Genomic DNA, 22300 nt, shown 5'->3' on the forward strand with positions numbered 1-22300 from the left:
TCCCCAGCTTGGATGGGTGCTGGAGGAGCCCCTTTTGCCCGCAGGCTCTGGCCCTGGGAACTTTAGCCTTGGCGGTGACTGTGTTTCCCTCTATGGTTTGAGCTGTTGCCTTCAATCGGGTCTTGGCTGCTGGGAAACCCCGGAGGTTCCCTTCGCTAACGGATTTGACCGGTTTTACGGCGACTCCAAGCCTGGTCGGGGTCCATAGGCCCTGCCGAATGGTGCTGGCTTCTCTTTGCTCTCCGGTCCGGTACTGCCGGGCCACCGCCCGTCCACGGTCCTTACGGTTTGATCCAATTAGCCTCTCCTGCAGACGGTCACCACCGTCTGCCAACCTTGCTGTTTCGTCCGGGCCACACACCCGGACGCCTTCAGTCTCCTCTTTTGCCACTTCACTCCACTACTCCCTAACTGAAACTGACTCCTTTTCCCACCTTCAGGACTGTGAACTCCTCGGTGGGCGGGACCAACCGCCTGGCCCACCCCCTGGTGTGGACATCAGCCCCTGGAGGAAGGCAACAAGGGTTTTGTGTTTGGCTTCGGTGTGCCTAACCGGGGTGTGGGGTGTGTTGGTGCTGTTCCTGTGACGACCTGGCTTGTCCAGGGCGCCACATGTGTATATAAAATATATATACGGTATATATTGTGAAAATGATTTATAGCTAATCCCCAATCTTTGTAACAACTGCAGCTCTGGTTACTGTCCCGAATTGCAATTTGGAAGTCTGGGACTCAGATTATGGCTGGCGAAAATAGAATAAATACACAGGCATGTGATTTCCAATAATCTCCAAAGCTTGCTGGAGTGTTCGTATATTTTATACCCTTTGTGCATATAACTGTTTAATACATAAATTTAAGAGGTTCACATATGATAGCAAAAAAACAGAATTCTTAGCTGCATAATAAGTAGAAGACCCTACCTGCGGCTGCCCAGCTTAGTCACACCTGTCACGCTAGGCACTGGCGGTCACAGACAAAAAAGGGCCTTTTTGCAAGAACAATATATGGGCCCTTTGCAGCCCAAGAACATATAAAAATGCAAAATTGCCCCTGCTTTGGTGGTAGAAGTGGGCCACCCAACCTATTGGGCCCTGCACAAGTTGCACCAATGATATGTCTGCCCATTACACTAGGTATGGGACAGTACCTAGCGAATGGTAAAAGGGAAGGGAGACCCTCTGTCTAGTGAAGGGGAAGATGGTGACCCCTGACCAAGCCTACCACTGGGCCTTAGCTTCCCCCACCACCCTACAGTCATGGCCAAAAGTTTTGAGAATGACACCAAAATTATATTTTCACATGATCTGTTGCCCTCTGGTTTTTAATTGTGTTTGTCTGATGTTTACATCACATACAGAAATATAATTGCAATCATATTATGAGACCAAAAGGTTATATTGACAGTTAGAATGAGTTAATGCAGCAAGTGAATATTTGCAGTGTTGACCCTTCTTCTTCAGGACCTCTGCAATTCTCCCTGGCATGCTCTCAATCAACTTCTGGAGCAAATCCTGACTGATAGCTGTCCATTCTTGCATAAGCAATGCTTGCATTTTGCCAGAATTTGTTGTTTTTTGTTTGTCCACCCGTCTCTTGATGATTGCCCACAAGTTCTCAATGGGATTAAGATCTGGGGAGTTTCCAGGCCATGGACCCAATATCTCTATGTTTTGTTCCATGAGCCATTTAGTGATCACCTTTGCTTTATGGCAAGGTGCTCCATCATGCTGGAAAAGGCATTGTTGGGCGCCAAACTGCTCTTGGACAGTTGGGAGAAGTTGCTCTTGGAGGACATTCTGGTACCATTCTTTATTCTTGGCTGTGTTTTTAGGCAAGACTGTGAGTGGTGCGATTCCCTTGGCTGAGAAGCAACCCCACACATGAATGGTTTCAGGATGCTTAACAGTTGGCATGAGACAAGACTGGTGCTAGCGCTCACCTCTTCTTCTCCTAATAAGCTGTTTTCCAGATGTCCCAAACAATAGAAAAGGGGATTCATGTGAGAAAATGACTTTACCCCAGTCCTCAGCAGTCCACTCCCTGTGCCTTTTGCAGAATATCAGTTGGTCCCTGATGTTTTTTCTGGAGAGAAGTGGCTTCTTTGCTGCCCTCCTTGAAACCAGGCCTCGCTCAAAGAGTCTCCGCCTCACAGTGCATGCAGAAGCACTCACACCAGCCTGCTGCCATTGCTGAGCTAGCTCGGCACTGCTGGTAGTCCCATCCTGCAGATGAAACAGTTTAAGATACGGTCCTGGCGTTTGCTGGTCCTTCTTGGGTGCCCTGGAGCCTTTTTGGCAACAATGGAAGCTCTCTCCTTGCAGTTCTTGATGATGCGATAGATTGTTGACTGAGGTGCAATCTTTGTAGCTGCGATACTCTTCCCTGTTAGGCCATTTTTGTGCAGAGCAATGATGGCTGCACGTGTTTCTTTAGAGATATCCATGGTTAACTGAAGAGAAACAATGATACCAAGCACCAGCCTCCTTTTAAAGTTTCCAGTGGTGTCATTCTTACTTAATCATGACTGATTGATCGCCAGCCCTGTCCTCATCAACACCCACACCTGTGTTAATGGAACAATCACTAAAACAATGTTAGCTGCTCCTTTTAAGGCAGGAATGCAATGATGTTGAAATGTGTTTAGGGGGTAAAGTTCATTTTCTTAGCCAATATTGACTTTGCAAGTAATTGCTGTTAAGCTGATCACTCTTTATGACATTCTGGAGTATATGCAAATTGCCATTAGAAAAACTTAAGCAGTAGACTTTGTAAAAATTAATATTTGTAGCATTCTCAAAACTTTTGGCCATGACTGTAGATAGGTTCCGCACCTATGCGCCGAGCAGGATACCTGGCCCTAGGCTGACCTTGATCTGGGCGCTAGGAAGTGAATGGATGGGATGAGCTGTGTGTGCCCTTTAGCTCTTCGTCAACCCCACGAGGAGCTAAAGGGCACACACGGATAAGAAACAAGAGAAAATAACAAACAAATTATCTCCCAGAAGATTCAGGGAGAGGTACTGCAACATGCAACAAAGCTACTCCAGATGATTGCAAGCCAACTGCTTGCACTCGCGATCTATGGGTAGTTAGAACTATCACCAGCACAGACCAGAAGGGAATGAGGGTATTTAAGGACACAAACTGAAGTGCTGATGAAAACAGCTGAAAGGGTGAGTAGGGTCCTAAAGGGAAAGGGATGAACTCCAAGCAGAGGAGATAAATAAGATACCATATACATCAAGCAAGAATATTAGAAGGTCAATGAGCAGTTTGCACAGCCAAATGCTGTGACCTTCTATAGCCAGACACCACAGGACTGTCTGTCACCCGTGACCGTGACAACACCCCTCTTCAGCTTCTTTATTCTAGTCTTCTCGTGAGAATACATTACCCTAACGACAACTAAATAGGAAAGGGTTCTTTACAGTTAGAGCAGTCAGATTGTGGAATGTCCTACCACAAGAGGTAGTAATGGCAGACACTATAACAGCTTTTAAAAAAGGGCTGGATGATTTCCTCAGTACACAAAACATTGTCTGTTATAAGTAACTTATTGACAAAATGTAGAATTGGTGGAGGAAGGTTGAATTAGATAGACCTAGGTCTTTTTTCAACCTATGTAACTGTGAGATTTGCAGACCTGAAGACATTAATTCTTTCCTTACTCTAACACGTCTTTATTATATGCAGAGATTCAAATCCCTGGCATAGACATAGAATTAATGATAAACACTGGCTTCCTTCTGTCGCCACTAGGGGGAGTTGAGGTTCTTACAATTCTGTAATAGAGCTGTATGCAGTAAAGTTGTAAGCTCCCCCTTGTGGTGGTAGGAGGTATGCTTAATTTTATTCCTATGTGTATGCAGCGGTGTAAAGTTCTGTATCTAAAAAGATTCGACCACCATTTGTCAAGGTGTTAATAGGTGGAGAAACTGAGAAGTGTTGCAAAATATATATTTTAATAGCAGAAGAAAATAAGCAAAAAATCCATAATTAGAAGACCTATAGCTGAACGTAAGCTCAGTAATTGATTAGAGCGACAACATGTGAAGAAACGTGAGAATATGGATTGAGAGGCAACGGATATCCATGGCAGGGGGAAGACGTTCCAGAGATGGCCCTAGTGCACTGGTAGGCATTCCCTCACTGTCAACCGCATTCACACAAACTGCTATCTGTCCATTTACCAACCAAGAAGGGGACTACCAAGGGATTTGGTAAAAGCTTTAACCCGTTGCTGCCTGAATCGCAAGTTACGACCCCCAGCGATTAATGACCGTGTTGTACAAGTTGGACGTTCTTCAGTGGGAGAGGATATTTAATTTCATCATCTCCAGACTCGGCTGATGTTACTCCGAAGTGGCCGACTACTCCGGGCATAATGGCTAAATATTGACTCTCTGTTACCGCCTTTCTGACTGATGTACAAACAGGATTAGAGGGTAATTAACTCTTCCTGAAAGCAACACATGATCCTCCCAGGGGAGCGCTGCATTGTAAAGGAACTGCTCAAACACCTCTAAATATAATATCGTCTGCCTACCTGTCATAACACTGCGCTCAGGGCGTCTATCCGGTGCAGACTGAAGGATTGGCTCTATTATTTCACATTCCGAAGGAAATTTAATGCATCATGGAGGTATTAATCATTTCAGATGAGTGAATAAACCAGGCTAAAATGGAATATCTAGTTACTTCTAGGTTGGGCTCAATCTCCAATAGGAGTAGACTAGAGCTGAAGGCGTCCGGGGGGTCATGTGCCCATCTCAGGTGCCATGGGGGATGCAACACGCCACCTTGTCTTGGCTAAGACATATAGACACCCCACTAGAGCGGCCAACATAATCTTACCCTCAAGGGAAGGAACGTCTGTTTGGGTTACACTTATAAACAGTACTGTATATACTAGTATATTTTCCCCATGTCACACAGATCTAGTAAAACATCCATATCTATACGTCTTCTGTCGCTAGCGGCGCTGTGTCTTCGTTGCGAGCAACTCATGGCGACACTGGAGCAGTTCTGATTAGCATTTTGGGACTTGTGATACATGTACTTGTGGATTTCTCAACTTTGTTGTCTTGTTAACACTTGATTAAAATACTAGCTACCACCTCAGAATTGCCAGTTATAGATGTTTCTGACTGTGGTTCACTTCTTTGCCCTGCTCTGACTTAGTTTTGCCTTAGTTTTGCCTTCCCGTCTGTGATCTTGGCTTGTGTTCAGTTTACATAACGACCTTACGATTTGGTTCCTGATCCTGACTTCCTGATACTGACCTGGCTTTCTGACTATGCTTTGCCAGTCTGCTCCACCGGCTGCAGCCACTTCATGGTCTCAACCCAAGGGGCCCCTGCGTACTTCCAGTTCACTGTGATGACAAGGGTTCTGCTAAAGAGAGTAGCTTGAATAAAGCCCGTCCGTTTAAGAGCTGCCAGCCTTCCACTATCAGTCCTCTCTTACATACAGCTAATGAAATAAGTATTGAAAACATTACCAATTTTCTAAGTAAATATGTTTATAAGGCTGCTATTGACTTGAATTTCTCACCAGATGTTGGTAACAACTCATCCAATTCATACAGGCAAAACAAACTATAAATGTCCATAAATTTAGTGATGTGTAATAGTGATAAATGACACAGGGAAAAAGTAATGCACACATGAAGAAAGAGAGGTGCAGAGAGCCATGGAAAGTCATGAAACCAGCTGATATCTATCAGTAATTAGAAAGCAATCCTACCACTTAGTGAAAAATAATATCAGCTGGTTCATCTGATAGCCTATAAAGGGTATATCATTACCAAGCTGCTACACAAGAAACATCTCGTGATGGGTAAAATCAGTGAGCTGTCCCAAGACCTTTACAACCTTATTGTTGTAGAACATACTGATGGCATTGGATGCAGAAGAATTTCTAAACTACTGAAGCACTAAGTAGTGAGCCCTGTTGGCAGCATAATTCGGAAGTGAAAAGAACATCATGTCTATGAGCTACAATGGAGAGATCTTGAGCTTTCTTATAGGGCATATAGAAAGCTTTACAGTCCTTGAGGGAAGGATCTGATTGACAGCCCTCAAACTAGACAGCCCTATATAACGGTCTAGTGATATACAGCAACAGCACATCTTAATGTAACTTAATTATGATATTAAAACAATTCTGTCCTGTTTGTTCTATGAATAAAGACCTCGAAGGGCTGATTTGTCTTTAAAGGGGCACCTTAGTACATTTTTTGGTAATGCTTCAGAAAATTAGAAAACAAACCATTTACATGGTCTAAATAAGTAACAGGACAAAACAGACTAAAAGTAAGGATGGGGCTACTTTATTATTATCCCAATATCCTCAAGATCATTTTTTAATACCTAAACTAATCATAACCCTACATGGGAATGAGCCATAATTTTTTTTTTATTACATAATTTTCTGCAAAGATTCATAGGATTCATGATTGCATATAAATGATCTTAATAATCAGTCACACACATTAACGTTCAGACACATTAAACATAAGCAAATATATGTGACTAATGGCAGTAATGCATACTTAGACCAAATAAGCCTTTTCTATAAGAGGTATATGGTATTCATTGAGCTCCTTTTTTTATCTCTTGGAACCCATTGGTTAATTTGGGAGGAAAAAACTTAGAGGCATATTATAATTATATAATATTTTCCCACCATGATTGTCATCTCCATTCCCATACATAGTGGCTTTTGGTTCCGTGTATGGTACTCATAGAATAGGAAAATGAGCATTAAACATGCAAGAGGCACAATTTTTGCACATTATTAAAGGAATACTCACATCTACTAAATTTATGATAAGGGGCAGGTTGACCTCTGTGCCCCCCTTCTCCACCTCCACTAATATGAACAATGACGGAGCTGCAAATGAGCGCTGCAGCTCCTTTAGAGTTGTGCAGGAACCAAAGTAGTGTTCCCTGCACTGCAGGTGATTGGGAATGGTACTGTTCAGTGGCTGTGGTCAGGCAGCCATGGACTACTGATGAGGTCGTAATTCCAAGGTCCTATGAATATTTTTGCTCAATTCGTAATATACATATATACGTATATATTATTTTCTACTTACACTGTTTCATCATTCTGGAACTCCAGTTCTCCATAGGCATCTTCAAAGTCAATTCCTCCTCCCCGCGCAGTACCTTCTACCGTCCGATACGGAATAACCACAGTTCCTCTTGCTCCAGAGTTACGAACCACTTTTATCTCCAGGACTCCAACACTTTCACTAACATGAATGAGCTTCTCATCAAAAGTAAATATTCCAGCATGATCATCGTCCAATATTGTCACTGTGGCAATGAGCGGAGACACCAGGCGTGCTTTGGGACGCCCTTCGCCATCTGGTTCGAACATCCCTTCTGCATCTCCTACTCTTAAATTCATGAGTCTTACAAAAAAATGTTCATCTTCCTCAAAGATGTCATCATCAATTATACCAATCTTCAGTTCTTTTTGGGTCTCTCCGGGTTTAAAAATCAAAGTTCCTTCACTATATTCATAGTCAGAGCCTGCATTGGCAGAGCCGTCCTCTGTTTTGTAGTCCACGTAGAACGTGCTCCCACCATCTCCTCCTTGGCAAGCGACATTAAGAGTCACAAATCCGCAATTTTCCAGACATTGGTAATTGCAGGGTTGGAAAAAGATCTTGCTGGTGTTCTCCTCTCCAGACTCAGAAGTCACCTCTTGAAGATTGGCCGGCTTCTTACTATGGTCAGCTGCATGTTTCTTCAACACGTTGCCCGCACCGATCATCATGCGTGTGGCCTGAATACGATAGAAGGCCCTGCTCTTCTGTTGATGCAGCAACGCGTAGTAATTTGCCATTTCTACCAGTTGGTCCAACTCACGTTCTGGATACTTCTGCTTCAGTTCCTTTAAGATGCGTATAACCTCTTTCCGACTTTCATCGAGCTCCTTGGCTTCAGCAGCCGCTGCCGCGCTATCTTGTATTCCGGGTTCTTTAATCTCCACTGGCACTACTGCACATGCCCCCAATTTGCCATCCATTTCTATACTTTTGGGGAACTCCCCCTCAGTCTCTATGATGATACCTCTACGCTTATCTGCCCGGTACCTCTTGTAAACATATTTATAAAAGAGAAGACGCTTGTCTGCTATCCATGCAAAGACCACACAGGCTGGAAAGAATAAGAGAGTGACCAACGCCTCCCAGACTTGGACACGACCTGGAGAGATGACAGCGAGAATGAGGTACAACCATATGTACGCAAAGATACTCCAGGTAGCTGTGACAAAAAAAACTCTTGGGTGCTTGATCTTTCGGGACTCCCCATTGGGAATGACATAGACACAAATGGCAATAATTACAAACATGTTAAAGGCTGCAGAACCCACAATGGTTCCTGGCCCTAGTTCACCCGCCTGAAAGTTATGACCACACACCTCAATAACCGAAAGGAGGATCTCCGGAGCGGAAGAACCTAGTGCCATCAGTGTGAGATTAGAAACTGTCTCATTCCATATACGCACGGTGGCCACACTGGTTTCTCCATTCGGTTTGGTCAATGTGATCTCCTTCTCTTGAGATGTGATGACCTCAATGGAGGCCATGAAGCGGTCAGCGATGATAGACACCCCAAGGAAGAGGTAAAGCATTGCTACGAAGTAAACCACGGCCCGGGCGGCTTTATCTCCAGTCGACGGATTGTGGGGGCTCCAGACTGGGAGCATAATCCCTGGTTGACATTGAGCAACCTGCGATGCTGTGCAGTTTCCATTTTCTGATATTTCGGAGGAGGTGGCGGAAACAAGTATAGATACCAGCAGTAGGATTCCTACTCTGAGGACGTCTGCCATTGTTGATTTTTTTTTTATTATTATTATTTCTTGTGGAGGCCTTACGCAGGATGATGTTGGATTTTAGTGTTGCTCTGGATGAAGATGCCTATGAGAATAAATAAAGACACATATATTAGTTGCTTAACTATATACTATAATTTCTGCATACGATCTGGTACAGATTTATCAAAAATGACTAAAGTACTATAAAAAAATGTTATGTTTCCCATACCAACCAATCAGAGCACTGCTTTCTTTTTAACATATGTAGTATAAAAAAATAAAAGCTGAGTTCTGATTGGTTGCTAGGGGCAACAGAGACATTTTTAGACAGTTTGGTTTAAGGAGGCCCAAAAAAGTACCTCCAGGAGTCCCTTGTAGATCTAAGTGGCTCCTCACCTACAACCAATATTTCCTCCTCAGACATCTTCCATTTTCTGCCTGCTCTATAGACAGGACATGTATAGGGGCATAATTGCCAGCAGCAGTGTTAGGGGTAAAAAGTGATGTTTACGTCATATCCTGTGACGCCCCCAATGTTCCCGGAAGCGTAAATCTCACCCCTTTTTAGATTGAATTTGCTAGGACTGTATCTAAAAATTCAAGTATGGCAAGGATGTCACCGACAGATGGGGAAGAAGATTAGGGCACAGACATGGTGGCAATTATCACTGATATAGGTCACATCAAGTTGACACAAGAGTTTGGACCCATTTTAGACTGATGTTGGTGTGGGGGTAAGGCCTGGGCTGTAGTCCGTTTGTCCAGATGTAATAAGATAATCTGGTGTGTATATAATTAAAGCATAGATGTCGTTGCATAATTATCTGTATGTCTGTATGACAATCGCATAGACGCCATAATATGATTTTAAGATGTGCACTCAGGAATGTGTTAACCAAGATGAATAAGCCAAAATGTACAATGAACAAAGAAGTATTCATAACATGTTGGTTCTCACCAGCTGGGATGTGAAACTGGGGCTTTATCTTTTACTCCTTGTTCACGTTTCAAGGTCAAATGTTGGACAGTATAATCATGAGATTTTTAATACATGAGCCAGAAGCTTGCTTTTGCTCAAACAGTGACTACGTCTTGGCGTGATCATTGTTGTCTGATTCATTTATATCTGCACAGATCGATTTGAAATCCGCCTCTGTGACCCTGAGAGACCCAATTTGTGGTTTCCCCAAAATTCCCAACCTTGACATTGGTAGGCAGCAGTACCACCAGTCTTGTCACGAAGCTTCAGTGTATCTACATATGAACTAGGCCCCGTTCTTTAACAAATTTAGCCCCAGTCCTCTCCAAACAGCTCAGCTCCAGTACTCCTCGCCAACTGATTGACCACCTCACTATTTATCTACCTTAACTGTCCATCCAGATTGGACAGTTAAAAAGTATGTGGGACACCTTGGCCCTAGAGTATACAGGAACCCAAAAGACCCCAAGTAGGAGGAGCAATAGTATTAAAGACCCATGATAGTTGGGGAAGCTGCTGGAGAGTTTGCATTTGGACCCAGAAACTGCAGTAACGCCACTGGTGGGACCCACAAAATTATAAAATGGAGCCCCATCTTTGACTACTGTGAGAAGAGAAGTGGCTGAGGCCTCTTTCCATTCACCTCCTTGGGAGTTACAAAAATATCCAAACTATTATTTTGGAACTTACATAAAAATGAGGGGAGAGAAGCTCTTGTACAGACTTCTCTCCATCCAAAGATGGGACCGCATTGAGAAGATTAGAGGTGGGACATAGATCCATTAACATTTTTGGTACACATATACCATGCTATGTTAGTCCAGGGAGAGTAATATTCTTAATAATGAAAGGGGTTGTCCACTACTTTGACATTGATGGCCTATTCTTAGGATAGATCATCAATGTCTGATCAGTCGGGGTTCTGATAAACAACACCCCCTCCGAGGGTGGTCAGAAATGCTCAGTTTCGAAGCTGCCCCATCTTCTGGTAGTGGCTGCACCCGGGTACTACACATCCGCCTCCTACTGATGTGAATGGGAAGCAGATGTACAGTATATGGCTGTGGCCGCTATCAGTTGACAGGGCAGCCCCAGAATTGAGCATTTCCGGCTGCCGGTGCCACCAAGAACAGTTGATCAGCTGGGGTGCCGGGTGTCGGACCCCAAACGATCAGACTTTTATGACCTATCCTAAGGTTAGGCCTGCAATGTTAAAGTAGTGAACAAACCCTTTAATATATGAATTAAAAGGGTTGTTCGGTGAAAACAAGTTAGTACCTATCCACGAGATAGATGACAATCTATTAATCAGTAGGGGCCTGTCCACTGAACCCACCCAGATCTGCAGAACGGACACTTTCGTTCACGTTGGGGCTCGGTTGCACTTGCGCATAGCTTCCGATGTGAGAGCATCAGAAACAATATGCTAATGATCCCCTGCTGCGAGCGTCAGCCGAGGGTCATGTGACTGTGATGTGATCTTGCGATCGGATCACAGCTGCGGAGGAGAGGGGGGAGCACTTTCTCACCATCTCCTCCGCTGCCTGTGTCTGGGTATATCACGCTGCTGTTGGATAATGTGCGAGTGCAGTGCGATGTTTCACACGCTCCCATAGACTTGTATGGGGGTATGTAAGCTGAGACTTGCTGCGATTCATTTCTCAGGCCGATATGGCATGAGAAATCAATCGCAGATGGGCACTGCCCCATAGTTTTGCACTGGTGCGAGTGCAATTGGATGTTTAATCGGATTGCACTCCCCCCTGCAAAACGCAAGTGGAACCAAGACCTTAGAACGGAGCGGTAGTCACGCAGCTTCCAGAAAATGAATGGAGCGGCACTCAGGTCTCACATCTACCGCTCCATTTTGTGCAGGGATAAGGTGCCCCTTCCAGAATATAAATGTAGGCCTCCACCGATCAGTATATTTTTCTCTATCCAGTGTGTAGGTGATAACTTGGTTTCACCAGGCAACCCTTTTAATATTAGTCCAGAAATCCTGGTAATGTAGGGTCTATATTGGAATAAAAGCCGTGTGCGCAGAAGAAGCAGCCTAGGAGACGGTAGGCCCGGCCTTCAAGAAAACAGTCATGGCTCATAGTGCAGACGACTTAGTAGTCACAACCTCTGATAAATGCGGCTGCTGCTGAAAAAAAAGCGTAAAAATAAGGGTTGTCTGACAGAAGGGCCATGTTGTTTGTGCAGTTTACATGTAATTGCTGAGCTGGGCCGATGGTTGTGTCACCTCATGCTGTGCCAAGCCTTTGTTTGCTGCTGTCTCAGGAGACATGTCATACAGGGACAGACTTAAAGTCTGCGCTATTTATACATCTGCCACCTCTGGGAGCTCTGAAACGCGCTGACCCCCCCCCCCCCCCCTCCGTGTACCAGCCACGTACAGGAATCCAGTGGCAGGTGCTATAGGTTTCATGCCGTCAAACAACAGGAGCCCCTGGGAGTCTCCTGGTCTATCAATGCACATGGATCAGAGCGGCAGCAGGAGAGCCGGGGCTGACAGACGGCAGGAGAAAATATGATTCATGCTTTATTTAGGCCCCTGCCGGCCGGTGGCTACGGGAAAGAACAATAGGTCCTATTGTGATAGGCTGGGCTGAGCATATTTCTTATATTTTATATATAATAATCCAATTTTTCTAGAACACACACATGAATTCACAATTAATGGGATTGCCAATTATTACACATATACGACTGCTTTATTCCAAAAAACAGTGCCACCACTGTCCACAGGTTGTGCGTGGTATTGCAACTGATGCCAATTCATTTCTGCAATACCAGATGCGACACATTGGCTAGTAGAGGAAAGACGCCATTTGTTTATTATCATATACAACCCCTTTCATCATTTTCTTCCCAGTCTTAAAATTCCTGACATCCTTTGTTGAAGTTGATGACTTGAATGGTTCAATATAATACGGTTTTCCCTATTTGCAGGTGCCACGGATCCACACTGGGGCCTGGTGCTGTCCAAGGCCCCTGATGCTGTCTGGCACTGTGCTTTTGGGCTCTGTATGGTCAGGGAAGTTTGAAACCTCCCCGTCCCAGCAGATTCTGGAAAACCAACTTGGAGAATGATCTTCGCTAGGTTCCTGCACCCTGTTTGGCACCGGTTCCGAGGGAGCAATGAAGCTCTCCCCTCAGCAACCGCATGAACACCTGTGTCCTACCAGAGCACCAGTGAGGCACGTCTGCTCCTTTCCTCTCCTGCTGGAGATCTCTTGACTGTTGTGTTGGCTCCTAACTCCCCCCAAGTGGCTGCTCCTCCCCGGGTGGGTGGTGCCCCCAATGTTTGAAGACAACCTTAAGACCCTACACTAGCCTGGTCCCCATTGGGGAGGGCAACCTGGTTTGTGTATTTGAGTGTGTAAGTGGTGAAACCGGTACCGACCTCCTCCGGATCCGGGTGTAGCATTACATCTTAAATCAGGTGCAATACTCTGTGGCGACTGGAGCCTCAGGGGCGCCACACATTTGTTTTAGGGCTAAAAATCATACTTACAATTGGGTGTCATTAAAAATGTTGCACCGTTTACCATTTATAGGCTATGTGTTGCACTTCTGACTGCAGAATCAGTTACCTGAGAATCCATCAGTGAGTTAGTTCTGATGGTCTGACGGGAGAGTTTGTAATTCTTCTATCTGTTGTCTTTCTGAGCTGCTCTCACATGATTTATGATCACAAACCCCATCAAAATTGAATGTGCAGGGAAAGAAAGACCCTGTAAAAGCCAAATAGTACAGAAATTGTAATTAAACCCAATTGCAAAAAATGTTTTCTATTATTTTATATTGTCCGGCAACAATTTTAACACCTATGATAATATGATGTTGAAGGGCTTTGTAGTCTGCTATAGATGGTGGTCAAAGTAACTCGCAACCTCCGCAAATCAGCTGTTCTCAACAGTGGCGGCGGCAGCAGGAGTCCGGTAATGCTCAGTTCCGGAGCTGCCTTGTCAACTGATACTGGTTGAGAGGGGGTATTGCACATCCGTCCCCTATTCAAATCAATAGTAGGCAGATGTCTACCAGGCTGCTGCTGCTATCAGTTGACAGGTCAGCTCCAGAACTGGGCATTTCCGGCCACAGGCTGAGGCTGCCGTCACCAAGAACAGCTGATCGGCGGCGGTATGTGGTGTCAGATCCCAGTCGATCAGACATTGATGACCCATCACAAGAATAGGCCATCAATGTCAAAGTAGTGGACAACCCCTTTAAGACCATTATCCAGACTGAGGTGATACTGTAATGGACTTTCCCTGTTGCGGAGTTTGACATGTTCTGGGACAAAGTCTGGCTTTGTTTGGTGGGATTCTGTAGATTAAAAGAATTCCCTTTCCTTTGGGGAGGAGAGGGTTAATTCCAGCAGCTCCTGACTCCTGGTCAGGTGTTTCCAGTGGGATCCACACCCAGGTTCTATAAATACCCTCTACGTCCACCACAGGGTGCCGGCTATTTTCTATCATTAGGAAGCTTGGCCAGGAGGTGGAAGGAGCTGTTATTGTCTCTCTCAGTTGTTCTGTTGGCTGCAGCATTGCAGTTTGCTGCAGCATCCTCAGGTATGTTTCTTCTGGTTTGGAAGTTCCCCAGTAGTCGATTTATTCCCCCTTTTATGTTTTCTCCCCTCGAGCACTTTAGTGGCTCCTGTGTGTGTGGTTGCTGTGTGTACGAGTAGGTGTTGTCGTTACCCCTGTCTGTCCATATTCGTTGGTGGGGTGTTGACTCCTGCTCTTGTGCATATCCCCCCAGGTGGTTGGTTGTGGAGGGGGGTCATAACATCAGGGACAAGGACAGGAGATAAGGCCTAGGGTGGTGAGGGTGACCTGGACCTCCCTACCATCGAGGTTATCTCCAGGTTGAGCGCAGGGGCCCCAGCTTTAGGGCCAGTATATGCTCCCCGGGGTGACAGATACCCACACTTCGGAATATGACTTTATGACTTGTTCTATAAACACGAGAAGGGATTTCTTCCACAGCTCATCTACATGATAGTCATACATCTTTTGGGATGTTCTCTTGAAACAACAATGATTACTGTTACTCGAATACCGGCACACGGTCACCTCTTATGATGGCCTATTAATCACAAGTGGTGCCCAGGATGCCGGCATTTGGGTGTCAGCCAAAAAAATGCTCATTTATCTGGTCCGGCTGCCACGGAATACCAACGTGGATACCGGAGAAGAGTCTTTCTTGTGCCTGGGAAATTGGCCAACTCTTCCAGAAGTCCAGGAGATCTCATCTTTTTTCGGGAGCCTCCCTTTCTTTACCGGGATAGTTGACAAGTATGATGATGGCACAATTAACAATTTTTTTTCCTATGATGAGAACTCTTCAGATTTTCCATGGAAGCCCCCAGATTTGCGCCAGCGACATATTATGGATCGATAGCAGCTTGTGCTTTTGTTTATATTTTGGTGGATGACTATGCAGGGGCCTATTCACACTGTATATATACTATTCTGCCCTTCCGGTAATCAGCAGCATATTATGGGGGGAAAAAGGAAAATGGAGAGAGCCATCTGTAGCTCACTCTCTAATGACGAGGATAAGACTCCATTCACAGCACATGAGTCATACCCGACGCCGCGATGTAAGTATATACAGTCACAGCATACGGCAACACAAAGGGATAAGTGTAGTGGTAGAAAAGATTACGGCTTTATGGTTTTGAAAGGATAAGTAATCATGTTGCTTCTTTTCATGGCCAGATGTGGACACCAGCACCAGGCTGGAGCTTTCTGCTCCAAAATCCTCCTCAAAAACAGCTTTAAAAACACTCATCCATTTCTATGGAAAATCCACTTTGATGCTAATAAGAGTATTTTTTTTTTTAGCTTTTTTTTGTTCCTTAACAGGTTTTGAAAAACACCTGATGACGCTTCTTTGAAGAAGCTCCTGAAGGAAAACTCTCCAAACTAGGAGAGGATGCAAACTCTTCAAGGCGAGAACTGTTACAAAACTCTTCAAATCAGGAATAGAAAAACCTCTCCAAAAAGATCATTAAAAAAATGCTTCCTTAAGTGGAAAAAACCTGAACACCTCAAAAAAGTGTGTAAATATAGCCTTTCTCTGCGGTGAGCAATGCCTGATAGCAGATAAAAAACTTTCCAAAACAGCGCCACTACTACCCATGGCGGTATTTGGTATTGCAGCTCAGTCCTATTTATTTTAATTGTTTTCTAAATTGTATTAACGGACTAATATTTTTTTTCCTTTATTCTTGACAACCAAGCCCTTTTAAGCGAGTCTGTGACCCTTAAAACACTAACCAAATCCTTTATATAGGTATGTAGGGGTCTTAGCCCCTATAAAAATTATACTAGTCGTATAGATTTTTAGTCGGCATAGAAAAACGTTTTTGTATGGAAATGATGGGCTTTTGGTGCCCCTTTGGAATGGCCACGGGCTCTGTCCACCATTACACTCCTTAGTTTGCACACTGAACACTGTCATATCTTGAATGACAGCACTCAATGGAGTGCTGCCTGAACTCTGCAGCCACACTCACATAGTGTTATTGGTGGCTCTTCCTTTTCTCCTGTCTACAGTATAGTAAGTGGTAGCTGCAGACAGGAGCCAAGGAAGAGAGCTGGCATTGACACTATATGAGCACGGCTGCAGTGCCTGTGCGAAACTGCCAATTGACAACACTGCGGCCTTGGATAAATAGTATAATTTCAAGCTCTTTTTCTAGGCTCCTGTTTGTGGACGCTGCAGACAGGAACCAAGGAAGAGTGCTGGCAATGACACCATATCAGGGCAGCTGCAGTGTCCGTGCGAAGCTGCTGATTGACAGGACTGTAGCCTCGCACAAATAGTATCATTGCAGCTCTCTTCATTATCTCCTGTCTGCAGTATAGTAACCGGTAGCTGCAGACAGGAGCCAAGGAAGAGAGCTGGCAATTACACCATATCAGGGCAGCTGCAGTGTCCGTGCGAAGCTGCTGATTGACAGGACTGTAGCCTCGCACAAATAGTATCATTGCAGCTCTCTTCATTATCTCCTGTCTGCAGTATAGTAACCGGTAGCTGCAGACAGGAGCCAAGGAAGAGAGCTGGCAATTACACCATATGAGCAGGCTGCAGTGTCCGTGCAAAACTGCTGATTTACAGCAATGTAGCCTCACCCAAACAGTATCACTGCCGCTCTGTTCATTATCTCCTGCCTGCAGTATAGTAAGCGGTAGCTGCAGACAGAACCTAAGGAAGAGAGCTGGTCATGACCCCATATCACGGCGGTCTCTTTCTTGGCTGGTAATGACACCATATCAGGGGACTGCAGTGTCTCTGCGAAACTGCCAATTGACAGCACTGTGGCCTTGGATAAATAGTATAATTTCCATCTCTTTTCCTAGGCTCCTATCTGTGTACACTGCAGACAGGAGCCAAGGAAGAGTGCTGGCAATGACACCATATCAGGGCAGCTGCAGTGTCCGTGCAAAGCTGCTGATTGACAGGACTGTAGCCTCGCCCAAATAGTATAATTGCAGCTCTCTTTATTATCTCCTGTCTGCAGTATAGTAACCGATAGCTGCAGACAGGAGCCAAGGAAGAGAGCTGGCAATTACACCATATGAGGGGACTGCAGTGTCCGTGCAAAACTGCTGATTGACAGCAATGTAGCCTCACCCAAACAGTATCACTGCCGCTCTGTTCATTATCTCCTGTCTGCAGTATAGTAAGCGGTAGCTGCAGACAGGAGCCAATGAAGAGAGCTGGTAATTTCACCATATGAGTACAGCTGCAGTGTCCGAGCAAAACTGCTGATTGACAGCACTCTAACCTAAACCAAACAGTATCACTGCCGCTCTGTTCATTATCTCCTATCTGAAGTATAGTGAGTGGTAGCTGCAGACAGGCCCTAAGGAAGAGAGCTGGAAATGACCCTATATTATGGCGGCTGCAGTGTCCGTGCAAATCTGCTGATTGACAGCACTGTAGCAATGTCCAAATAGTATCATTACCAATCTCTACCTTATCTCCTGTCTGCAGTATAGTAACCGGTAGCTGCAGACAGGAGCCAAGGAAGAGAGCTGGTAATTACACCATATGAGCAGACTGCAGTGTCCGTGCGAAGCTGATGATTGACAGCACTGTAGCTTTGCTCAAATAGTATCATTGCCGCTCTCTTCCTTATCTCCTGTCTGCAGTATACTAAGTGGCAGCCGCAGACAGGAGCCAAAGAAGAGAGCTTTAAATGAGACCATATGAGCATGTCTGCAGTGTCCGTGCAAAGATACTGATTGATAGCACTGTAGCCTCGCTCAAATAGTATCATTGCTTGCTCTTCTCTCTGGCTCCTGTCTGCTGCTGCTGCTGCAGACAGGAGCCAAAGATGAGAGACGCCAATAACACTATGTGATCGTGGCTGCAGTGTCCATGCACAGGTGTTCAGAGCCACTGGTTGAGTTCAATGCTGTCAGTCAGCGGCTCTGCACATTCGCACGGACACTGCAGCATGCTCACATAGGGTATCATTGCCGGCTCTCATCCTTGGCTCCTGTCTGCAGCTGCCGCTGTGTACTGTACTGCGGACAAGAACTGGCAATGATACATATTTCACAACAGATTGAATACTGTAGAGAAAAAGGGACATTTTTTTTCTATTCTGTTAAACATTGGATCCTGATGGAACAGGTGCTTATTGCACATGTTGCATTTGATGTCAATCTGCCATCTGTCTGAATCCCTATGAAATGAATGGGATCCGTTCACTTTTATTAAATGAATGTGAATTACATGAAAATACCTCTCTGATCATTTGTTTAAGAAGTTTCTAAAAATATCTGGTGGGGGAAACGTTCACGTCAATTCCTGATGGAATCCGCTGCAAACTTCTGTCCAATGAAAAAGCTGCAAGAAAATGCTTTAGGAAAAGAAAACTCTTCCAAAAGCTCTTCAGTCCAGGAAAAGATCCTCCAAAGACTGAGTGTTTCCCGAACGTTTCTGTCTTCATTTTTTACTTTCTCGAAAAAAAACAACCTCTGTGTGTACACAGCCTTACTTTTATTCTGTACCAGATCACTCTAAAATGCCTGGAGTAAGGAGAACGCCAAAGCCAAGAAAGAATGCTTAGAGATTTCAGCTCTGAAGGCTGCAGAATTATGAATTCAACATCAAGCAATAAATTCATTATTTATGAAAGATCACATTAGTGAAGTCTTGGATCTCCGACAACCATTGATTTGTACTATGAAAGGGCTCTATGGAGCAATTAAACCCCTTGACACTGTTCGGAGATTTCTGATATTGGATATCTGACCTAAAACTCATTTAAACCAATGGATCACAATGTTGCAGGACTTCAATGTAATATTCTCACATCTAATCACGGCAGATCGTTTCAACTTAATATCCCCTTTACATTTTCTAAATCATCAATTAAATTAAACTGGAGCTTACTGAAGGGCCCTTAGTTGACTCTTATTAAGAAGATCAGTAGTAGCAATGCTCTATGGGAGAAAAGACATGCAAATTAGCTCTCTCCCAGAGGGATGAAAATTATCTCACTACTGCCACCTATTGGAGACATATCCCAGCTCTGACTTTTGTGTTTTAGGGCTGTGCGGTGGATTATATTTTGCTGATGTTTTTACAAATACTATTTTTAGGGCGATATGATGTTTTAATCGCCTGTTATGGCATTTTATTGCAATATTGCAGTACCATAAAACTCGTAATCCTCGCGTTTTAATTTTATTTTGTAATGCTGTTTATCAATCAGATTAATTTATTTGAAAATTTTGATAGATCGGACATATCTGAACATGGTGACACCAAATAAGTGTCTTTTTATTGCTTTATTTTCAATGGGGCCAAAGGATTTGAACTTTTTTGGTTTTGAACTGTTTTCAACTTTCTAAACTTTTTTTTTTTCTCCTTTCTTATTGTTTTTGAGACTTGAAGCTGCAATCTTCTATCACTTGTGCTGTACAGAGCAATGCATGAGCATCAGCGTCACATCAACATCAGCCCCGCTCTGTACAACAGAAATGCTGATCTCCTGTGAATGTCGGCGCTCTGCCAACGTTCACAGGAAATCCAAGGCATCGAGACAGCTCCTCTCCATTTTATCAATCTTTATTTGCCCCAACATCCAAAAGAGAAAGTGCAATAACAACGTTTCGGCCGACAAGGGGCCTTTTTCAAGCCTTAAACATAACATATTTTTATGGCTTGAGAAAGGCCCCTTGTCACCCGAAACGTTGTTATTGCACTTTTTCCTTCTGTATGCTGGGACAAATAAAGATTGATAAAATGGAGAGGAGCTGTCTCGATGCCTTGGATTTCCTTGGAGTTTCTATAAAGTTGCAGCCGGTGGAGAGCTGTATCAAGCGCCATGAGTAGTGAAGTGCTGCATGGGACATTGTTGGTTCACAGGACATTCATCATGACAGTCTGACCCTGGCTATCATGAAAACCCATTGGCGCCCAGCGATTATGTCACGTGGTCACCAATGACATGCTCCCCACCGATGCATGTTAAATCCCACTATCAGAAATTGAGAGCAGGATTTAACTAGTTAACAACAACGGGTGGATCTTCAATCTGTTAAGGCCCCGTTACACGCTACGATTTATCTGACGATATGTCGTCGGGGTCACTGATTCCGTGACGCACATCCGGCATCGTTAGCGACGTCGTTGCGTGTGATACCTACGAGCGACTCTGAACGATCGCAAATAGGTTGAAAATCGTTGATCGTTGACACGTCGTTCATTTTCAAAATATTGTTCGTCGTTTGGAACGCAGCAGACATATTGCTACGTTTGACACCCTGCCAACGATGATCAACATCCACACGACCGCCTGGGTCAAACTATATATCACTGAACGATGTTGCGTCGTTTGTGAGATCGTTACGTGTGACCGCTAATAAACGACCTATGTGCGATCTCGGCAAATCGTAACTACGATCTGGGCGTGTCACATCGCTAATGAGATTGTCAGATAAATCGTAGCGTGTAACAGGGCCTTTAGAGGCACATATTGGCCAATCATGCAAAGATGCGGGCTCGTCGTGTGAGCCCGCATAAAACGCAGGGAAAAGACCTTGGACAGGGCGGAGATAGATGTAAAATAAGCAGGTGGGAAGGTGCACTTAAATGTTTGGCCCTGCCATGGTGCACCGAGTGCCTGTGCTTGGTTTGAACAGTCATCCTGTGTTTCAGTGAGTTCTTTTAATAGTAACTATCCATTATTTTTTGCCTTTGGCCAGCTGAATAGTAATGTTTCACGTGCATGCATGAGCCCGCATAAAAAGCAGGGACACAATGGAAAATAAGCAGGTGGTAAGATGTACTTCAATGTTTGGCCCTGCCATGGTGCAGCGAGTGCCTGTGCTTGGTTTCAACAGTCATCAGTGAGTCCTTCTAATAGTAGCCGTCCATTATTTTTTGCCTCTGGCCAGCTGAGTAGTAATGTTTTGCGTACGTGCATGTGTGGCGCCCCTGAGGCTTCCATCGCCATAGGAACATTGCACCCCAGCCAGAGGTGTGATGTCCCATCCTGGGTAAGGAAGGGGGTAAACGCCGGTCCATAGGTAAATTTGCACTACACCCATTGTTAGGTACACACAGGGACCGGGGATAGTGGCAGCCACCCCCCATGCTGCATGCTGGGGGGGGGCGTAAGACCCATCCCTTCTCCCATAGGGTAGGGCCTAGCAACTGGGTAGGTGAGAGGAGCCAGCCGAGAGTAAAGTAGTGACAGGAAGGTCAAGTTTAGTCAGTGTGAGTTGAGAGGAGTTGAAGTAAGGAGGAGAGCTGAGAGGAGTGAGAAGAGAAGTGCTCTAGTCAGTCAGGAGCAAGAAGGAGAAAGTGACACATCCTGGTGGAGACCCTGGGGCCCAGCTAGGTCCAGGTGACACCACAGCTGAGAACAGAAGGGATTCCAGGGCCACTGAAAGGCTTTCAAGCACAGGGCCTGTTCCACAGAAAGATCAGGTGGAGGGATCAAGCTGCAGACGGGGAACGGTCCCTAAAAACTGGAAAAAGGGTAAAGTTCCAGCTAGGCAAGCCCCTTGTCCGGAGGCTGTAGTGGAGGCCAAGCCAGGTTCATCCAGCAAAGGCAAGGCTTAGAAGACAGCTGAAGAGAGGGACACAATAGACGGGTGCACCGGCTTTTATTCCCAGATCTACCCGGGATCAGCGGTGGTCCTTGACAGGGGGTTCCAGCAGTCCAAAGGCACCAGTGCACCACAACCCAGGAACTGTGAGTAAATATCTTGAAACTGCATCCCCCTGGTGTCGCCTCTGTCATTTCGTCTGCACTGCACCAGCTACATCACCCTCATAGACTTTTACAAACACCAATTGTTGCCCCGGGGTACCGCTCCACCTGTGGGGAGCAGGACCATCCAAGCTGCCATTCCACCAGCCCCGGAGGCCCCATACAGCAGCGGCGGCTTAATAGCCGCAAACCACAAGTGGCGTCACGAATATAAACTTTAAGCACCCCCA

The 22300-nt window shown here is 45.0% G+C and overlaps 1 protein-coding gene across 1 annotated transcript in view; it reads right to left on the reverse strand.

The window, feature by feature from the left end:
* SLC8A2 (solute carrier family 8 member A2) overlaps positions 1-22300 on the reverse strand; it is a 170612-nt gene that overhangs the window by 126237 nt on the left and 22075 nt on the right. The window contains exon 2 of the mRNA XM_075323533.1: positions 7103-8941. Coding sequence (XP_075179648.1) covers positions 7103-8853 — 1751 coding nt within the window. The 5' untranslated portion in view covers positions 8854-8941. The remainder of the gene's footprint in view (positions 1-7102; positions 8942-22300) is intronic.

This window comes from Anomaloglossus baeobatrachus, chromosome 9 (genome assembly GCF_048569485.1).
Source record: "Anomaloglossus baeobatrachus isolate aAnoBae1 chromosome 9, aAnoBae1.hap1, whole genome shotgun sequence".
NCBI lineage: Eukaryota > Metazoa > Chordata > Amphibia > Anura > Aromobatidae > Anomaloglossus > Anomaloglossus baeobatrachus.